The sequence below is a fragment of the Lepisma saccharinum genome, chromosome 23, assembly GCF_977018435.1.
Source record: "Lepisma saccharinum chromosome 23, izLepSacc3.1, whole genome shotgun sequence".
Taxonomy (NCBI): domain Eukaryota; kingdom Metazoa; phylum Arthropoda; class Insecta; order Zygentoma; family Lepismatidae; genus Lepisma; species Lepisma saccharinum.
Window position 1 is genome coordinate 39,160,785 of NC_139251.1, and position 20,783 is coordinate 39,181,567.

Consider the following 20,783-nt stretch of genomic DNA (forward strand, 5'->3'; position numbering starts at 1 on the left):
TTCATTGAGGAAGGAAAATGATAAATCTGCAGTGAAAAATGAAGCAGAAATATCTCAATCCCTATACTTTATTAATGTTCTTTGCAGAATAATATATCTGAAAGACATAGCAAGTCATGGGGAAGGTGCCAAACCTTACCTTTTTGGAGCTTGTAAGCTAAGAGTTCCTTTGTGACCGAAATTTGACTGCGTTAGCATCAGTTCGTTGTCTGTTGTTCTCTCACGTGCATGTTCTTGCAGACAGAAGTAATTTAATTTTCTTAAATATTGTTTTGTGTAATCGTAAGCATTTCCCTAATACGCTTATGATTACACACAGTAATAAGTAAGGTTTAAATAAAAGAAACATTTGCCTGTACCCTTCAATTTTATGATGGTCTTAGAGTAGCCACCCTGTGTATATTGTTAATCAAAGATTTCATTCTGCAAAGATTCTAAAAAATCAGATAATGCAGACTTCTTTTATATATGTATGGGCTCAATGTAAACTCATTCACGGTGGGCACTGTTGTAGTATTGTACGGGTGAAGTTCTATATTTCCATGTTGCAAATTTAATTGGTTTTTCAGCAATTTTGAAGTACCACTGCCTTCATTATCAAAGCTTACTGCAGTGGTTCTTCGAAATCAATCCAAAAACCAATTAAATTTGCAATGTGGAAATACGGAACATCACCTCTGCAGTTACTTAGGCTAACATAATTTTGTGTTTCCAGTATACCTTGAACTATAAAAAATCTTTTGTGTTGTGGCGGCATGTGAAAGTTCCTTTATTTCTGAAAGACAAGATCTTCCCAAATTTGTAATTTATGGGAGATTTTTCAGTACTGTAATGGTATTGACCAATAGAGGCACATTGAATACTTCAGTTTTTACTGGTCCAATAGACTGTTAATTGGTTCAAAAATTTGCTATTTCATTGTACTTTTTTATAAATATAAAGGTAGAATTCATAGATGATAATTTTATGAAGTATATGCACACTTCTATTCTTTGAGATAAATCCCATTCCAGTAACATAGTTACATACATTACTTAAGGACCTGATTCAGGGTTTTCATTAGGGCCAATCCGATACTACTTGAAACCTATACTGGTGCCAATACTCTCACCAGTTCCCACTGATACAGATGCATGAAAATTGTAATAATTAAATAAAAGCAAAATTCTGGTACAAAAATAGTCAATTTTGGGTTCAAAAGCGGTAAATAAAATAAAATTTTGTTATAGCTGTGAAAAATCTGATCAAAAGCAGTATGTAAAAATGAGATTTTGGTTTGAAAATTGTGAATATAATCCTAAATTTCATTTAAAAATTGCACTTATTACACAAAATAAACATATCCCTTCTAATAGTACATTTACGTAGTTAACAACGTTATTCCTGTATAAGGGTCCAATTTTGCTTCTCAAATATTTACAACAAAATTAATCAATTTTCTGGGAATTGCATAACTTGCAGGATAATTCAAATTTTAAAAAAATTTAGGGATTCCCCCCTCCCCCCTTTATATACACGCCAAATGTGCATAAATTTTATATCCTCTGAATCTGTTATTCATTTCGCATACAACGGTATATCATTCATCTCTCTAGGGCAATTAGCCTCTGAGCCAGTCATTTCAAGGTAACGCTGCATTTTGAAGCTTGAATCAGTGGCGTGCTGGCCATTCCTTTTGGGGGTACAACTCCGTTACTTTGGTCACACGATAATAATGCAAATATTATTGTGTTCCTTACATGCCAGCGATAATTTCCATGTGCATGTTGACACTGTCATGTACTTTTCCTTGGGGGGAGGGAGGAAATCCCCATTTTTTCCCGAGATTTTGGAATTTTGGGGGTTTTCTCTTCCCCCTCCCTGCCACATATATGCTGAATTTGCATAAATTTTATATAGTCTGAATCTCTGGTTCATTCCGCCTACAACGGTATATCATTCATCTCTAGGGCAATTGGCCTCCGATCTACACTCATTTAATAGAAACTCTGCATTTTGCTCAAAATCGGCTCGTGCACCTGTGAAAGTGGCCTTGGGCTCCAAAAGGTTAAGTCCACTTTATGCACAGTAAGTCTAATCGGGACTGGACCTACAGTTCCAAGTGGGATCTGAACCACTAAGTGCCTCCACTGGAATTTCATGTTGGTACTGTCAAATATTGCAAGATTATGTGTGTCTTTTCAGTATGGCTTATGTTTAATGAAATCACTTTTCTGTTTTAGTTCTTTCAGAAGGATTTGCCTCCTCGAGCAGAGGCAGATCCAGATGGCCTGATGACAGTTGCATATAACACAAAGTATAACCCTAAGCGGATGAAGAAGTTGGAGAAGGAATACACAGTCATGAAGACAAAGGAGCAGGAAGAAATGGTTGAACTAAGGGTTAGTGAATTTTCTAGACGTTTAGGTTTGTGCTCAAGACAGATTGATGTAGAATGCTACAAACTGAAGTGTTCTAGATTTAAATCTTGGGTAGTGAAAAGGGCATCTAGTGTATGTTTCATGTTTGTTCCTTAACTGCAACATCTCTTTTGAGACTTTTCATCAGATAATGTATGGTCAATGCATCAAGTCCCATTGCTTGAGTTTTTCTGGATTTTGAGAACGAGGTTTTACTCATTATCCTTGATAAAGACTGAAATTTTGAAACTTGTACTGGAAATCAAACTGTTACCGCCCAATGCCAAAGATTCAGCTCCATGTGAGATCTGGTCCTTTAACTATTTCATCAATTTACCATTCACCCTTGTCATAGCAGTTTACCTAGAGAAGTAGAAAGTGCAAATTCATATCAATAATAAAAAAGTAAAGTTACTCCCTGTGCATTTTACCGTATCATGATGGCACATAGAGGGTGTTGAGGTAGGTCCAGGGTGGCTACTCACTGAGAATTCCAGGAATTCCACATTATTTATTGGCTCCGGGAATTCTGCGTGAATTTTTCCCCCTAGACGTGCGGCAAATTTTTTTTCAGTTTACCTTTTATTTTTATCAAGGAAGGAAAAGAAAGCCACCTGGAAAATCAATCCGTTTACTTTGTTTAGTGCCCTTTGCAGAACAATCAGACAAACGGAAGGTTATTGCAAGATAAAATATCTTGAAGGTGGTTAGTAAAATTTGACTTTGAAATTCTTATACAATTAACAATTTTTTGTAGATTAGTATATCCCGTAACATTTGTGACTTGTGTTTATAACGGGTGAGCAAAAGGTAACTGTGAAACTACACTACTACACCTATACTACGCTTCATTACGCAGAGAAAAACTTCCCTTTCTCGATGGTTGTTGGTACATAAGAACATGGACAGTTGGTTAGTGAGACACTCATTGTTGTTTCTTCAGAGCGTGATCTTGCAAAGCGTGTGAACTGCATTAGCAATGGTTTTGTTACTCGAAGCTTGTGTGTTTTTGGTGGAACAAGTCTTTCGACATGGAGGTGAATATACGGAAGAAGTGCGAAATAAGTTTATGGAAAGGTTTCCTGATACAGATCCACTACATCGTAATGCAGTGCGGCAGTTGATCAATAAATTACACAGAACTCGATAAGTGAAGAATGCGCCGAAATCAGGCAGGTCACGAGTTCTAACAGAGGACAAATTACAGGACATTTCGATTAGAATAGACCAAAGCCCAAATAAGTCAATTCGTAAATTGTCACAGCAAGTGAGTGTGTCGTATGACAGAGTAAGAACCGCACTGATAAAGCACTTACATTTACACCCCTACAAAATAACAGTAGTGTAAAATCTTGAAGAAAGAGACCAGGACAAGCTTGTTGAGTATTGCCAGTGGTTCAGAGACTAACCATTGCTAATACAGTTCCGCACCTTGCAAGATTACGCTCCGAAGAAACAACAATGAGTGATTGACAACAATGGGTGACTGACAATAATGTATCTGTCCATGTCCTTATGTACCAACAACCATGAAAGGGAAGTTTTTCTTTGCGTAATGAAGCATAGTGTAGGTGCACACTTACCTTTTGCTCACCCGGTAGATGTATTTTGAGCCTGAGTATGTGAAATGGCAAATGTAAACTTTGCAAGTTAACCTTTACAGTCCCGTGGCACTTATGCACTTTTTACCTCTGTCCCAGGCCATTTAAACGAGTTTTGTAAGGTTTAGCAAAATTCGTTATAGCTTCCCTCCTATGGCAGATAATTTAGTGAAACAAGAAACATTTTACTAAGAATAAAATGTACTTTGACATAGAAAAGATGAAGTGTTGCTATCTGTATGTATTTGTTATTATTCGTGGCTTCAAATGTGAAAATTAAAAAAAAAAAAAAGACAAAATTTTGCCCCCCCCCCCCTCCCTGTTGAGACATGGGACAGGAACAAATTCTATGTCCTATTTGCAACAACATGTCTACATTATAATTCAATATTTATTTTGTTTTTAATGCCTTTTGCCATCTGAAGAAAAAATGAAAGAAAACTAAGTCCATGTGTTATTTTCGACAAGGGTTGGCAACACACACACTTTTTTTTTTTTTTTTTAGAAAAAAGACAGGAATTTCAAATATACATACACGAAATTGAAAGTAAAAATAAAAACTTACGGAAGGCTGAAATTGAACATGCACCATCTCTCCCCTCTCCTCCATCTCTGTATGTTGTCATTTTAAGTTGTAGTGCACCTGGTAGCAGTGTCCTAGATGCATATGTTTGTTGCACCGATCAAAAGTTCCATAATTTGTACATCAAAATACAGTCTAAAAACATCTAGCAGAGTGGAGTTGGCTGAGATGTTACAAACTTTCGGTCCCGGATTGCCTTGAAACTGTGGGACTGTAGTCCCCACACTGCCCGCCCCTGGCCACTGCCATGTCTCAGAAAGAAATTCTTCATCTTCTGAATCGCATGATTCATTTCCACTCGAGTCACTAACATGTTCACTCCTTTCACGTACAATTTCCTGCAACTCCTCATCGCTTTCCAAAGCCTCCTGACCCCTTCTTTTGCTCCTTTCTGCCCCTCTTACCTTACAGTACACCTGCTCACTCTGCAGTGTACATGTGTGTTCGAGCACTCTCTTCCACGAATGCAGCAGGTTAAACAGAACGAATAGAAGGTGGGTTAGCACGAGAGCCATTTTTACATATATAAAATTCCCTATATCTTTACTAGTATACCGGTGTCAAGATTTGGTCCTTTTTTATTCCAAATGTTCTTCATTCTAATAATTGCATGATGAATCCTAAGATTGTTCCAGAACAAAAGATTGAAAAGAATAATGCAATGTATTGTATATTTAATTCTACCATTTATAAGATTTAGGAATATTAAATAAAAATATCATCCCAATTATTTCAGCCTGTACATGTTGTGGCCGCGGTGGCTCAGTCGGTAACGCATCTGACTACCATGCTAAAGGTCCCAGGTTCGATCCCGACCGGTTCAAATCCGGGAACTTTTCTAACGTTGGAAGTGGCCCCGGCGTCCACCCAGCATCGAATAACATGGCTACCTGGGGGAAACCCTGGGTGGTAAAGGCAGTTAGGGGCATGGTGCTGATCACATCACCCCCACTCACGACCGGATCAAGAAAGTGTGGGGCGTTACCCCCACACCCCCTATACGCCTTCATGGCGTGGTGCTAAGCACAGGGGAACACTTTACCTTTTACCTTTACATGTTGTTTGCCAATGCATCTGTTGAAAACTTTGCTCGAAGTGAGGGAAGATGCAGGGGGATGCTATCCCAAAGAAAAAAAATACCCAAAACAACCCACATCTCCTGCTGACACATTAATCATGAGAGGTATACTCCTATGTTTTGAAGGAGTATTCCCCTACTTACACGTCAAGCGTGGGAGGGAGACTAGCAGTCGGTAGGTATGCCTTGGCCCTTCATGGGCTGTTGCGCAACGGACGGACGGATTCCCCTACTTAACAATTTCCACACAGGCTCTGGAAAAATTACTCATTTGTTACATTCAAAGGTCAAAGTATAGAAAAGTTTTTCGTAAGAAGGAAGATTGTTTTCATGTAACTTTTGTTTTTTGTGTAATGTTTATATACATGGCCTAGAATATTCGATATCTGTATTGATTCAAAGTTGTATTTTAATAAATAAATCTCCCTTTGCTTTTATGGAACTAAATAATTATGACTAATGAGAGATTGTATATCTTTTCTTTAGAGGTTAAGAACAGAGAATCGTTTGCTGAGGCAGAGGGTGGAGCTGTTGGAAGCGGAATCAAGTGAGCTGGCTGACCGATTGGTGAGGGGTCAAGTTTCAAGAGCGGAGGAGGAGGAAACCACGTTTGTTGTGCAGCGCGAACTGGCAGCTTTAAGGCATACACACCTTGAAACATCACATCAACTGGAATTAGCACAAGAGGAAATCAGGAACCTGTCTTTGCTCATGGAGGAAACTGTAAATAATTATTTTAATTTTTTTTTTCTTCTGTTGCCAATAATATAACAAGATCAGTAAGATTTTGATGTGTAGTGAATTTTAACATTGCAAGAGCAGGTTTACAGTGAATCCAGTTGTAAATTTAAAAAATTAATATGAAATTTTGAGAAACCAGCAAGATAATAATATAAAAGTAACTGATAATTTTACCAATCCACTATATCTGTAAATATCCATTTAGTGCAATATTGTGCCTTTTTGTTACAAAAGTAAGTGTCTAAATATGCAGCTTCTTTTGCATTGCAAAGTTTTGGTTCATCTGGTAAGATACATTTATTAAAGAGTTCAATGAACCGTTTGAAATTTTATATTGGTACTGTATCAGTATTGACCAAAATTTCATATCGTTCCATCCCTAGTAATTTTTTCTTCTTTTTATCTTATTAATATCACAATTATTACTATTATTATTGTAAAATATCCCTGTGTAGTAGTTTTTAATAAACATTTCTGATTCTTGGTTTTCACATTTAGAGTTAGTTGCTTGTATACTTTTTATAATTGATTCATTACTACACAGAATTTTAGAAGTAGAATAGTTTGAATGTTGCAGTAATTTACGAACTAAATGTTCCAAAGTTTGTTTTAAATCCACTGTATGCTCAGATAAGCTACTCTGGACTGTACCTACAGTTGAAAGTGGGATCCAAACCAGTGTGCAGTGTACCTTTACTGGGAATCGGGCCTGGAACCCCTAGATTACAAGGTGATATGGGTTCACAGCTATAAAACAGATTTTATTTAACTTGTTTTGTGTGCAGTGTTTCCCCTTTTTCTCCCTTCTTTGTGTGTGCGTGCATGAATCAAATTTTAATGTTAGTAATTTATGTAATAATTGTTTAGAATCTTATGTATAAAAGTATTAGTAATAAATTGTGTACCATGCATCAGAGTGCCATAATTACAAAAAAGTTAGACTTTTTGTCAGTTACCAAGAGAAATGCAACGTTAATCTAATCGATACTCTCTAGGTATCACTGTTTAGGCATACCAGTTTAGCTATACATCTATAAATAGCCTGTAATTTAATGAAAAGTTTGCCAATTTGTTATTATTTAAGGGGTAAGTTTCTAACTATGTAGTTTCTTTTTCAAAGTCTGAACTCATTGCAGTTGCCTATTCAAACACATTAAGGGCATGGACGTCTGCAGATTTTTGCAGGGAGGGGCAAGGAAGGTATTTTCTTCCATGGGGGGTAAACAAGGCACATTTTCTCCAATAATAGTGTTGTTCCCTTAAAGAACATTACACATATTATTGTGGCTGAAATGGAATTATATGTGTGAAATATATAATTTTTGGTTGACTTTCTTTTTCCAAGGGGGGGGGGGCACGGCTCCCCATTGCCCCCCCTTTCCAGACACCCATGATTAAGGGCATGCGATAGTCTCCACGAGACTCTTCCCAAGCTCTTCCGCCCATGGCAGTGTGCCAATGTAGCTCTCTTGGAGCCAAATCTAGCTCTTTTGTGCACTCTTTCGGCTGTGAACTGGGATGCCCACCCTCGTGCCCCACTATGGTGCCATCACTGGTTTCAGCCTACATGACCAACTTTTGTCATTATACATTTTGCACGTGACATGATATTGTTATATTGGCTGCATCACCCCACTCCCTCTTATCTCCCCAGCTACTTCTTTATAGCACCATGTTTGACATGAAATTGATTGATTGATTGATTGATTTAGTTTATTTTACTTCGCGTTTTGTGCCTCTTGGCTAATTTGCGAAGATGGGGATGAGTGATGAAATGATGAAATTGATGAATGGACATTCACAAACAACCAAGCCCGACCGGGATTCGAACCCGGGACCCTTGGCGTCGCAGCGCGATGTGCTAACCACTCGGCCACAGGGTCGGGCAACATGAAATTGACATAATATTGTTATATTGTTGTTGTTTTTTTCGATTTCATAGGACCATCAGTGGATTACTGAGATGGCAATGCTGCCGGATCTAGATGTTGAAAACTAAGAATAAATTGTCATCAATTTAGAGTTAACGATAATAGCAGTGCCCCCACCCCTTTGACAACATTACCCTAGGAGGAGCTTTATCCAGTCTTCGTAATTCTAGCTCCATGAAAGTCAGTTTTAACTCCATTTAAGGTGAAATTTAGTTATTTTATGTGCACCAGGTTTGGCAACACTGCCAGGAGGTAAGGAGAAAAGCATTGATCATATGGGAGTATGATTTGATTCGTTCTCTTGGGAATATAAAACTTCCGATGGAATGGAAAAAGAGTCAACAGGAAGAGGGCAGTTTGAAGATGCATTTCACCACCGGAAAAGTAAAAACTTCCATTTGATTAGCCATAACTTGATGTTGAAGTTGATTCCCCATAAGGAATACATGGGATTCTGAAAATTCTTCATCATATTTTTCAAACATTGTGTTCAGCTTAATAATCAACCTAAAAAAATGCTTCCACTTGCAACACTGAGAGAAATTCATACTCTTGGATACACCCAGTTTTTTTTTTAGTAGCAGTGCCCATTCGGGCAATATTGAAATAAATGCACTATTGGTGCGTAACTGTATCTCCTCCTCGTAGTGAGGTTAGTGAACCATTTATGTACTACAAGGAACATTCGTAATTTTTTTTATGGAATAAGTACAATATTGATATTGGTAACTTTCTGTTGGTATGGGCAAAAATTTCATAGTTATTGTAGTCTATAAAATAAATAGTGACTGCATTTGTTCTATCAAATGTTTAAATGTTAGTGGTTTGCTAATATAAGGTTGTTCTTGCAGCAAAATTCTCAGCAATCATCAATGGAGGAGATATCTCTAAAAAACGAACTTCTGCATCAGAAGGAAGAGTTACTAGAATGTCTGCAGCAAGAACTGGTGAAGGTGCGGCTTCGTGAGGCCGAGAACGATGCTCTCATCCGTGACTTGAGGGCAAGGATTCAAGAACTGGAAGAGGTAATTTTAAAAATAGGAATTGTAGCTTGCCTGGTGATGTGATTCGAACAAGTGTTCTCAGGTTTCCAGCCAGGTTAAATCGGCGTTAGCTTCCACTGATTTAACCTGGCTGGTAATCCGACAACACTTGTTCGAGTTAAGTTAAATGCTTTAGTTGATCTTACATTATATTTTTAGTTGTGTTAATGGCAGAATACTTTCGTGTTATCTTCATCATCACAATGAGCCAAAGGTGGCAGAAAAATACATAAAATTATAAAAATGCAAATTGCATTATATTTACACTTACATATATTTATTTGTAAGAGGTAGGTTTTCAGTAGCTTGATATTCAATTATTATTTTTATAAGTAGAAATAACCAAGAATATTATTCAGGAGGATATTTTTGCAGTGTAAATTTGTTTAGAATAAGTTTTAGAATTTTAGAACATTGCAATCTAACAATTTACCAGAAACGCAAGTGTTCATAGACCCACATATATTTAAATGACTAACATTAAATCGTGACATTGAAAGCTTTGTAATTCACTATTTTTCTGATTATAAAACACAGTCATAAATAGTTTGTGTTTGATATCTTGCCACATAATTGTAGTTGCAATTATCAAAGTACGAAACTCTTATTTGGTATCTAATTAATGCATATATTTGAAAACATTTTCAGGACAAAAAGACTCTTCGAGAATCAACTCCTGACAACTCTGTGGCTCATTTGCAAGAAGAACTGATTGCAGTGAAGTTACGAGAAGCCGAAGCCAATCTTTCTCTGAAAGATCTCAGACAACGAGTAGGAGAACTCAATGCTCAGTGGCAGCACCATCTCCAGGTGAGAGCTTCTGTACTAGCAAGAAGCAATTTACAAAGGAAACCATTGTCAGACCTAAAGCACACTTTCAGTATTATTAGTTTCACACATTGAGATTAAAATCTTTACCTGGCTTCCAACTGAATTTGTGGAAAATCAAGCAGTTGAATGAGAACAGTAGCATTGTCTACATAATCAGCTCTGATATTATACACAGCTCTCCAAATGTGTTTTAGAGTAGGCCCTTAGCACCATAAATGCAAATGTCTTTACAGAGGAGTCAGCTTTCTGAACCACAGCTTGCAAAACTTCTGCTGGTACAGGTAACCAATATTCTATTGATCTGATATAAAATTACGTGTGTTTCATGCAGAACCTTAATTGATCGTTCAACTCTTAATTAATGTTTGATCAGTAGAATATTGCGTATCAGTATTGGTGTATGTTGGTGTATGTTACGTTGGACTTTTATCTGTATGATACCCGGTGGAAGCATACAGTAGTTCTGATTCAATTTTACACATTAGCTCCAGTCTCGATTAGCCTTACTGTGCATAAAGTGGGCTTAAAATTCAAAATCAATTCAAGTCAATTTTATTTGTAAGAGTAAAAATTTCATGTCAGTCCATCCCTACAAGTTTGATGTAGTCATGTCTATGTTACTCTGTGGGTGAGCATATTAAGAGGTCAACTTTCAAAGTTATGGCATTCTACTCTGATCGAGGTATGGGTGTTTTTTTTTTTGCGTATCGCCCTTCATGAATTCCATCTAATCATCACACACCTCGTTGTCACAATTAACCAAAAGTGGCAGAGAAGCGATGCCAAATAACAAAAATACAAAATACATTTGTATTTGTCTGACAGCCATGTGGGACACCCAGTTTTGATTCCCAGGGTGGGTGATCTAAGGTCGGAATTTGTCTGGCCTTGTCCCCGAATAAAACAACTTTGGTGCTCAGCCAGCCTCAAATCTATGGGTACCTCAGAGTATAGGCAACCAGAGCATGGTGCTGATCACATCCCATCCAAAATGGCCAGGATTGAGAATGTATAGGTTCATACCCCCACATCCCTTAAACATGCCTTGATGGCACAGTGCTATATGCTATGTACAAAATACATTACTTCTTTGACTTACAACTTAAATACGTTCTATATATTGGTCTGAATATTCAATTTATTCAATTTTTGTAATATTCAAGTAGTAAATTTTATGATCAGAAACTATATATAAAGGTTACAAAAGTAATGTGAATGTGTAGATTTTCCTTACATTAGTTCAAGTCAAGTTTGGAGAAGGTGTGAACAAATGATGACGCATGTGACTACACAGTATTCCTCCCTTGTTTCAGGAACACCACATGGAGGCCACACCACCACCTGACAGTACACCAAAGAAACTCCTCTTCTGGGATAACCGAGCGGGAGAGACACAACGATTGGAAGAGGAACTCATGACAACACGAATTAGAGAAATGGAAGTTCTCACAGAGCTTAAAGAACTTCGTCTCAAAGTTATGGAGCTTGAAACTCAGGTTAGTTAATATTAGGAGGGTATGTGTGTGATGCAGTTCGAATGCAATTGTTTCTGCCCATAGCCTCATAAGTTCTTCAATAGCGGGTGTGCATATTATCTCTTCTATCCTGCATTTCTCTGAAACAATGCAAACTACACCACCAGTTTTCTGCCGGACCCCGTGGCAGAGTAATTAGCACATCAAGCTGTGATGCCAGGGGTCTCTGGTTCGAATCCTGGCCTGAGCATGGATGTTTGTGTCAATTCATCAATTTCATCACTCATCCCCATGTTCGCAAATTAGCCAAAAGTGGAACAAAAGGTCTCCCATTCACCTTTTGGAAAAATGTTGTTTATTGCCACGCCGAGTTCGAATCCTGAGGTAGGTGATCTGGACCAGGCTCGTATCAATAGGTACCTGAGGGCAACCCTGGGGGATAAAAGCAGCTGGGTGTTATGCTCTGTTCTACCTCCACATCATCCCATATGCCTTCATGGCTTGTGTGCACATGCACAGGGGTACCTTTACCGTACCTATTGTGTCTAAAAATACACCCAAGTGTGTCTACCAGTCTGGAAAACCATGGAAATGAGGAAATTTACTGTTCCTGGAAAGTCAACGTTTTTGTAGTAGTTCACTAAATGTAAGTTTTTGAACAAGCAAAGAAAAAATGAATTTGCACTAAATTTTAAATTTGTTCTGGATAAACTATACTTCAGTTTAAAATATTGAGTATTGAGAAATTGTGTACAAAATACTATAGAAAAATGGGTCATGTCTGGAACTATTTTCAAGCAGAAATCTACTACAGTAAGTTGCTATTGGTATTTACCACTTGTTGCAATTTTTCATTGTTTGACATATTACAATTAATGCTTACACTAAATTTTATTGTCATTATTCTATAATTGTTTCTTTTATATAATAAAAAACAATTATTTGTTAATCATTAGTCCATAAATAAAAGCTCGCAACTGATGCCCCAACCCAACAATTGCCCTCAAGATTTGGTCTGGAAAATTGTGGTTGTTGGTGTGGAAAAGTTGGGGAATTTCTGTTGTCCCCAGTTCAGGCTCTGGGTTTGCTAAAATGGTTTCATGTCATTTCCTGAAACCACATTCACCATTGTCATCATGACTGTTAAGTAGAAAATTGTGGTGCTCACAATGTTGCAACACAAAGCAGTTCGTACTTTTGAGTGAATGCTGTTAGTTGTTTTGATTCCTGGTGATAGAAAGAAATGGTGAATAGGTTAGAGAAAAAATGAAGCACTAATTCTACTTGTTTGTGAGGTGATGAATGTTGTCACCAATTTTCATATCATACGAAATAAGGAAAGGTGTGTCATAGTGTTCCACTATGGATAATGTACCTGGTAATAATGTCATCTACAAAAAATCACATTTAAGCTGTAAGTGGATATTTTCATCTGCCAAAACTTACCTACATCAATAGAGCCAATTTGTACATATTTGCAAAATTCTCAATAGATTTGCCAATCCAAGGAGGCTTCCTTGATGGCAAAGTGGTAACATTGTCACTTTGTAATTAACGGGTTCCAGGTTTGATACCCAGTAGAGGTACATAATGGTTCAGATCTCAATTTAAAGTGTTGGTCCAGTACTGATTGGCCTTTCTGTGCATAAAGTGGAATTAAAAACCACTCAATCTCAAATTTACAATCCAACATTTTCAAATGTAGTCTTTAATTAGTGCAAAATTCTGCCATATTGTTTTGTTTTTTTTAGTATGAAGGTATAATTCATAAAAACTGGTTTTGTAAAGTACAACCTTGGTGACAATGAAGTTCGACCAGAAAGGAATACGTGATTAAATGCACAGAGGCATAGGCGGTGGAATGGGTGACCCGAAGAAGTGACGCATGTGTGTAAGAGGAGGCGTGTGAGTAGGCAAGAATCGTGATCCCAGCATGTTGCACCCAAGGTCACGTAAAGAACAAAAACGGGGAACTATACGCGTGACATTGAACTTCGACCAGGCACCAGACCCATACGGTAAATTCCAGATAGTGGCGCATTCGACGGAAGCATGACGTCACGGACACGATAAGGGAGTCCGCCGTATATAAGCGCGTGCTGTGCACCGAGGAACCGCAGTACATCATCACCATGGCCAGGGGCAAACCTATTGACAACACCGTGAGGAGAAGAGTGGTGGAGTTGCAACGGGATGGACTCAGTGAACAGGAAATAGGGCGCCAACTGAACTTACCCAAGTCAACCATCCACTGCATCATCAAACACCACCAAAATACGGGTACTACAGAGCCAATTAAGGCCCCCGGTCGAAAACGCCTGCTGAGCGGGCGTGACCTACGGATATTTAGGCACTATATCCAGACCAACAATCATGTTTCTGTGGCCGAATTACGACTGTGGACTTGAACGCTTTCACATTGAAGTGTCAACCAGAACCATTCGCCGTTACCTACAGTGGTGTGGTTACCGAGTGTACAAGGCGAAACGTAAACCCTTCCTTCCCATGTTTAACAAAGGCAATCGACTACGGTGGGCACGAATGTACCAGGGATGGACATTTCGGCAGTGGAACAGGGTTTTGTGGACGGACGAATCCATTTTCAATGTTGTGTACGGGAAAATACGGAAAACAGTCATTTGTCGGAAGGAGGAACAGAATGAAGCAAAATGTTATGCACGTCGGGTACAGAAACCTGCGTCAGTGATGGTATGGGGATGCATGACGGCATCTGGGGTTGGTCCACTACATGCCTGTGAGGGCATTGTGAATGCACACGCCTCTACATGCATACTGGAGCGACATCTTCCCACAGTGCGAAGGCACCTGTTCCACAGGCGGCGTCTCATCTTTCAACACGACAATGCCAGGCCTCATACAGCGCGGCTGACAAGAATGGTTGACTCGCCATCACGTGCGAACTCTGCCATGGCCACCATCGAGTCCCGACCTCTCGCCCATTGAGAATCTGTGGCGTGTTGTTAACAATGTCACGTGTAGATGGACGAAAATGTTTTATTTTGTGTGGACACCATACATTGCTGCATTGCAGCGGAAATTTATGTTTTCCTTTGTTCCATGTAGCCTGCTGAATAAAATATGTTCAGCATATGCATGTGTTCTCCTTCTTTCACAACGCACTCCTATATTTGTGACTGGTCGAACTTCATTGTCACTAAGGTTGTAAATATCAAAAGATAAGAGATCATTTTTCTAAGTCAAAGGTTAATTCATGATGGTTGCGGTAAATGCGGACGTGAAATTTAGAAAATTTCGCACTTCCACATTGCACAATTTAATGGTTAAATCCTATTAATTTCGAAGGTCCACTGTCTTCATTCACAAAAGGGCACGGCGTTTGAAGCGGAGTTCGCCGTACCCTTTTGTGAATGAAGACAGTGGACCTTCGAAATTAATAGGATTTAGCCATTAAATTGTGCAATGCGGAAGTGCGAAATTTTCTAAATTTCACGTAAGTAACAAAGGTTAATGACGGTGGTGAATGAACCATGCAGGTTCTTGACAGAATACAGGTAATTTTATATCAGAACAGTAGAATATCGATATCAAAAAAAATCATATCTGCCCATAACATAATAGACATCTTGGTTACATAAATGTATATGTGACCAGTTGTCCTGAATGAAGTTTACACATGGTAAATTTAAACATTTAGGTGTGTATACCTGTACCTATTAGGTACTGTGTAGTTTTTCTTTTCTGGGCTTCATGTATCTAATTTGTATTTACCGTTGTTTCAGGTTCACGTAAGCACTAATCAGCTGAAAAGGCAGGATGAAGAAAACAAACGGTTACGAGAGCAGCTCGAACAGGCAGCTAACAGGGAACGTGAGCAGATCACTCGATTCCGCGAGCAGCAGCATAAATACACCGATCTTGAATCCAAGGTAAATTGGCACATCACTTTATGAGCCATGGAATTTAGTGAATATTTATCAGAAAAGTTTAGACATTATTGAGTGTTTTGATAATTAAAGATGTAATCAAATATGCTGTATTCCAGTGCAAAGTAAGAGAATGTGTTCATGTAGAGAAGCTTGTTACATACATAAAAACAATCAAGGCATGTACTGTAAAAAAAAAAGTGCTAATTTTCGGATCAACCCTAATCCTTCTTCAGGGATGGAAGATTATATACAGGACACAGTAGATACTAGAAACAGCTGGACATTCGACAGGTGTGATCATGGGATTTGGGATTGTTTTTTTTTTTTTTTTTTTTATGTTGAAGATGCGCAGTGTGAAATATCAGATTTGTAATGTTACCTACATTTTATATTGCATAATAAACAGATCTACAAAGGTAGTAGATTTTTTCAAAATTCCAAACCGACCAAAAACATCAAACATGGATAAAAAGTGAAAATCCTATATTTAATCTAAGATTTAGCGTGTAGAATTGCCAGTGCAGTGGAATTTGTGCAGTACTTTTTTAAAAGTTTCAAATTGTGTACTAAAGCAAAATACAACCATAAAAGCGTTTATTAAGTAGTGAATAAAATGTAGCACAAAGCAAAAGCAGCCTCTTTTATTGATTTATCTTTGTAATCTGAGTAGCTGCACTGTAAAGACATAATTTCACTGTACACTTTACGTGTATCTAAAGATATGTTTGACGGTTACACAGAGACAGGTAATTGCTCTAACAAGTTCACGGTTCATTTTTCCATGCAGTTTTTGTTCACGATCAATTTCACAACCTGTCTTATAGCTACGTTAGGCATATACTGTCTTGCCACAGTGGAAAACTGAACCATGAACTATGTGTGTGCTTTTTTATATCCAAGAGATATCCATGAAATGATTCAAAACTGTTTACAGTGGAACCCCGATTAATGTTCCGGGTTTTAAAAATGTCCCACATTAGGTATATGTTCAGCCTTGGTGCTCCAGACATAAAAAAAATATCAAAACATTATAAAGAAATTTCCGTAGAGCTGCAGTGGTTTAGTCGGGAGACCTGGGGTGGGTGATATAAGGTTGGAATTTTTCTGGCCTTGTCCCCCTCATAAAGCAGCTCTGGGACCCTCCCAGCCTCAAATCAATGGATCCCTGGGGGGTAAAAGCATCCAGAGCATGGTGCTGATCACATCACCTCCCAAATGGCCAAGATCAGGAATGTGTGGGGAACTACCCCCCACATACCCTAAGTGTGCCTTCATGGCACGGTTCTATATGCATGGGCAACTTTATCTTACCTGCATAAAATTTTACCTGATTTTACATTTTACTGAATTTTAAGCTTTTTCAGCTTGGTCCCCCTGAAAAACATTCAATCGAGGTTGCACTGTAAATGAAATAAGTATTTGCGTATTTTAATGTTGTGTGCATTCTTTCGTTGTAGATGAAAGAAGAGCTTATGCTAGCAAGGATACGAGATGCTGAGAATACACAGTGTGTGGCAGAATTAACACAAAAAATATCAATTTTGGAGCTTAAGGTAAGGTAATTTATTGTTGAGGCAATATGTATTTAGGCAGCTTAAGGTGGTATTTTTTACAAGGATTGCAAGATTGCAGGAGTGAGCATTCATGGTCAAAGCAGTGATCAGAATGTTACAACTACTTCACAAGAAAGAAGCACATCACAGCCTTTCAGTAACCTTGTTTTGCTGCACTTCCACTATGAAAAAGAACTATCACACAATGTTACCTTTAATTGACAACTTTAACCTTTTGGAGCCCAAGGCCATTTTCACATGTAACCCCCTTGATGCCCGAGCCCGTTTTGAACAAAATGCAGTTTCAATTAAATGAGCATAGATCGGAGGCTAATTGCCCTAGAGAGATGAGTGATATACCGTTGTACGTGGAATGAACCAGAGATTCAGACTATATAAAATGTATGCAAATTCGGCGTATATGTGGCAGGGGGAGGGGGAGAACACTCAAAATCTCCCAAGAAAAAAGTACATGACAGTGTCGACATGCACATGGATATTATCGCTGACATGTAAGGAACACAAAAATATTTGCATTATTATCGTATGACCAATGAAATGCGAGTTGTACCCCCAAAAGGAATGGTCAGCATGCCACTAATTCAAGCTTCGGTTTTCAGTGAAATGCAGGGTTACATTGAAATGACTATAGCTCAGAGGCTAATTGCCCTAGAGAGATGAATGATATACCATTGTACGCAGAATGAATCACAGATTCAGACGATATAAAATTTATTCACATTTGGCATATATATGGAGGGGGGAATGGGGAATCCTCCAAAAAAAACATCTCTTAAAAAAAATGGGGTTTTCCCACATGAAAAGGTCAACATGCACATAGAAATTATCACTGGCTTCTAAGAAACAGAAAAATATTTGCATCATTATCATATGACCAATGTAACGCGAGTTGTACCCCGAAACAAAAGGCCTGCGTGCCACTGTCTCAATCTTCGGTGTTCAGCGAAATGGAGGGTTGCATTGAAATGACTATAACTCGGAGACTAAGGGAAACTTCTTTGTGACATATCATCAGAATCACATTCTGATGATATATCAGAGGGAATATCAAGCTCTTCTTCATCCCAATCGGAGTCTGCATCCATATCTTCCAGTTCATCTCGAATTTCATCAGTACGGAGATCACTCGGGGCAGTCATGGTCAACTATAAGCCTTTTGAGGACACAGCTGGCACAGATGACACTATCACACTTCACACGAATGAAGCAAAGATGATGATAAAGTCTTGGGAAGAGTCACACTTCACTCAAAAAATCTTTGGCACTTGGGCACAAAACAAGTCTCACGTATTCACAATCTTCCAGGAGGAAAAGCTAGAATGGAGTGATAAAAGTGTGCCAATTCTTGCAGCTACTTCCAAATTCTATTTTTAGACAATGCAGGGTAACCTTTGTAGCCATTTGTGAAACACTGTGCTCAAGAACAAAGTCTTTTCTTCAGTGCCTCGAACTTATATTATTACAACGCAGTTTCAACAACCCCTCAACTCCCAACCCCCGCTTGCTCCGGCACGGAAAACATTCCATTTGACCTCCGGGTACCGATATACAAACTTCCTTCCAATGCAGTTTCCAGGGGTGAGGAAAATGCATTGCTTTAGAACAACAAAGCTGGCCTTCCTTTGTCGGCAAAATGTTTCCCTTAAAAAAAGATGCAAAAAAAAAATCTCCTTTTTCCCGCCATTTTCATGAAAAGAAAAGACTTGCAACAATCATTTCTGTTAAATACATGTGTTAACAACAATATGAAAAAAGAAAATTGAAATTCTAGCCAAAAATAGCGAAGTTATAATGTAAAAACTACTACCTTGACAGAGTGTTTCAATCGAGATGATCGGGCCCCCGAGGGTTACATGAGATCGTCTCAATCAAGACGATCGGGCTCCTAAAGGTTAATCACCAACGTTATATTATTATTATTTTGCTGGTGGTGTCAGGAGTCATGTGCAATTTAAGTGCGTTAGCACGGTGGGTACTCTCCGGGAATTCATTGAATTCCAGTAATGATGCGTAAATTGTTGGCTCCGGGAATTATGCATAAATTCTACGTGATTTTCTCCGTAGATGTGAGAAATTGAAACTTTTATAAATCCAAACTAATTCATACATTTACAAATACACCAAGGCAAGTTTTTCACAGTTTAGTTTTTATTTTTATCGATGAAGGAAAATAAAAGAAAGCTGCATGGAAAATAAAACCGAATTTTCTCAATCCGTTTAGTTTGTTAGTGTCCGTTGCAGAACAGTCTATCTGACAGGCAAAATATTGTTGCAAGATAAGATATGAAGTTGATTAGGTAAATTTGAGTTTGAAATTCTTGTACAATTAGCAATTTTTCGTAGATTAGTGTATTCCGTAACATTTGTGACTTGTGTTTTTAGATGTATTTTGAGTCTGAGTATTTGAAATGGCAGATGTAAACTCCACACCTTAAATTGAATATTTTAAATAGTATATATACAGTTTAATTTCATTTAATTAAAGTTTATGGATATATATATTGGAATCACACACACCCTTTATATTGTTAATTTATTCATGTGTGTGGGTGGTAAGAGGCAGTATACATAACATTGAAATAGAGAACATATGCATGCACCCTTGAATTTTTGGAAAGTTCACCTTGAAAACTGTGAATTACACTTCAATTGTATCACGGTCCCAGAGTGGCCACCCTGGTTAGTTACATCTTCTACATAGCATTGACAAAATGTAACTGTAGTGATTTTCGTGCTCCAAGTTACAGCTACTGATTTTGTAGCTACTACCGTACCAAAAAGAAAAATTAGTGGGCAATGCAATCAGCTGCTTGCTATGTAATCCTGCCTCTGCATTGCCCGAATTTGCTGCATTCTTTATTCAGTTCCTAGTATTTGTAATACCATGAAGGAGAAAACCACACACAGTGAAAACATGGACTAGCAGTGATTGTGAGGGGAATAACCAAATGACTGTCCACTTTAGTTCATTGTTTGGTCATGGTCTTGCTCTTTGTGGTATGACTGTAGCTATAGTAGCATTCTACTTCAGACCACCGGTCATAACTAATATTAAAATCAGTAAGTTACATTTTGAGATACAAATAATAATTAAAGTGTGTTTAATTTGTATTCTATTATCTATTGAAATAAATAAGAATGCCATACCATGAACTTTGATAGAAACCTCCATGCATTTTTTTTGCAACTTTGCCACACAAACTTATGTTTTGGAAATTAGCTTAAGTTACAGTATGTCAAAATTTTGTTTTCAAAATTTCTTGACTGATTGGTTAGTGAATAAAGATCAGTTTAATCTTTGTATTTTGGACTGGAAAATTTGTTGTCGACTGTAGTGTATAAATATGACACTATTTACTTGTCAGAAATACAGTGCTTTTCACGGCCAAGGTGGTCATGGAGCGGCAGCTTGTGTGCCAGGAAGTAAGACCTCGTCTGCTGACAAACTGGATATAACCATCTGCGTAACTGGAACCGCTAGCTATATAATGAAATAAGCTCATACAATTATATTTACAGTTACTTCAAATGAGCATGTCCTTGTTACAAAAGGTGGAGGTAATGTTGTCCTGCTTCCACGAATCAATTCCTCTTCCGAAATTGCATCAAGTTTCTCTCC

General features: G+C 38.1%; 1 protein-coding gene across 9 annotated transcripts in view; it reads left to right on the forward strand.

Moving 5' to 3' along the window:
• Positions 1–20,783, forward strand: part of Evi5 (ecotropic viral integration site 5) — a 130,258-nt gene that overhangs the window by 102,051 nt on the left and 7,424 nt on the right. For all 9 annotated transcript variants that reach the window (XM_083110115.1, XM_083110116.1, XM_083110118.1 and 6 more), the window contains 7 exons: positions 2,223–2,381; positions 6,148–6,384; positions 9,185–9,358; positions 10,025–10,186; positions 11,521–11,703; positions 15,444–15,590; positions 17,048–17,143. In XM_083110115.1, coding sequence (XP_082966241.1) covers positions 2,223–2,381; positions 6,148–6,384; positions 9,185–9,358; positions 10,025–10,186; positions 11,521–11,703; positions 15,444–15,590; positions 17,048–17,143 — 1,158 coding nt within the window. The remainder of the gene's footprint in view (positions 1–2,222; positions 2,382–6,147; positions 6,385–9,184; positions 9,359–10,024; positions 10,187–11,520; positions 11,704–15,443; positions 15,591–17,047; positions 17,144–20,783) is intronic.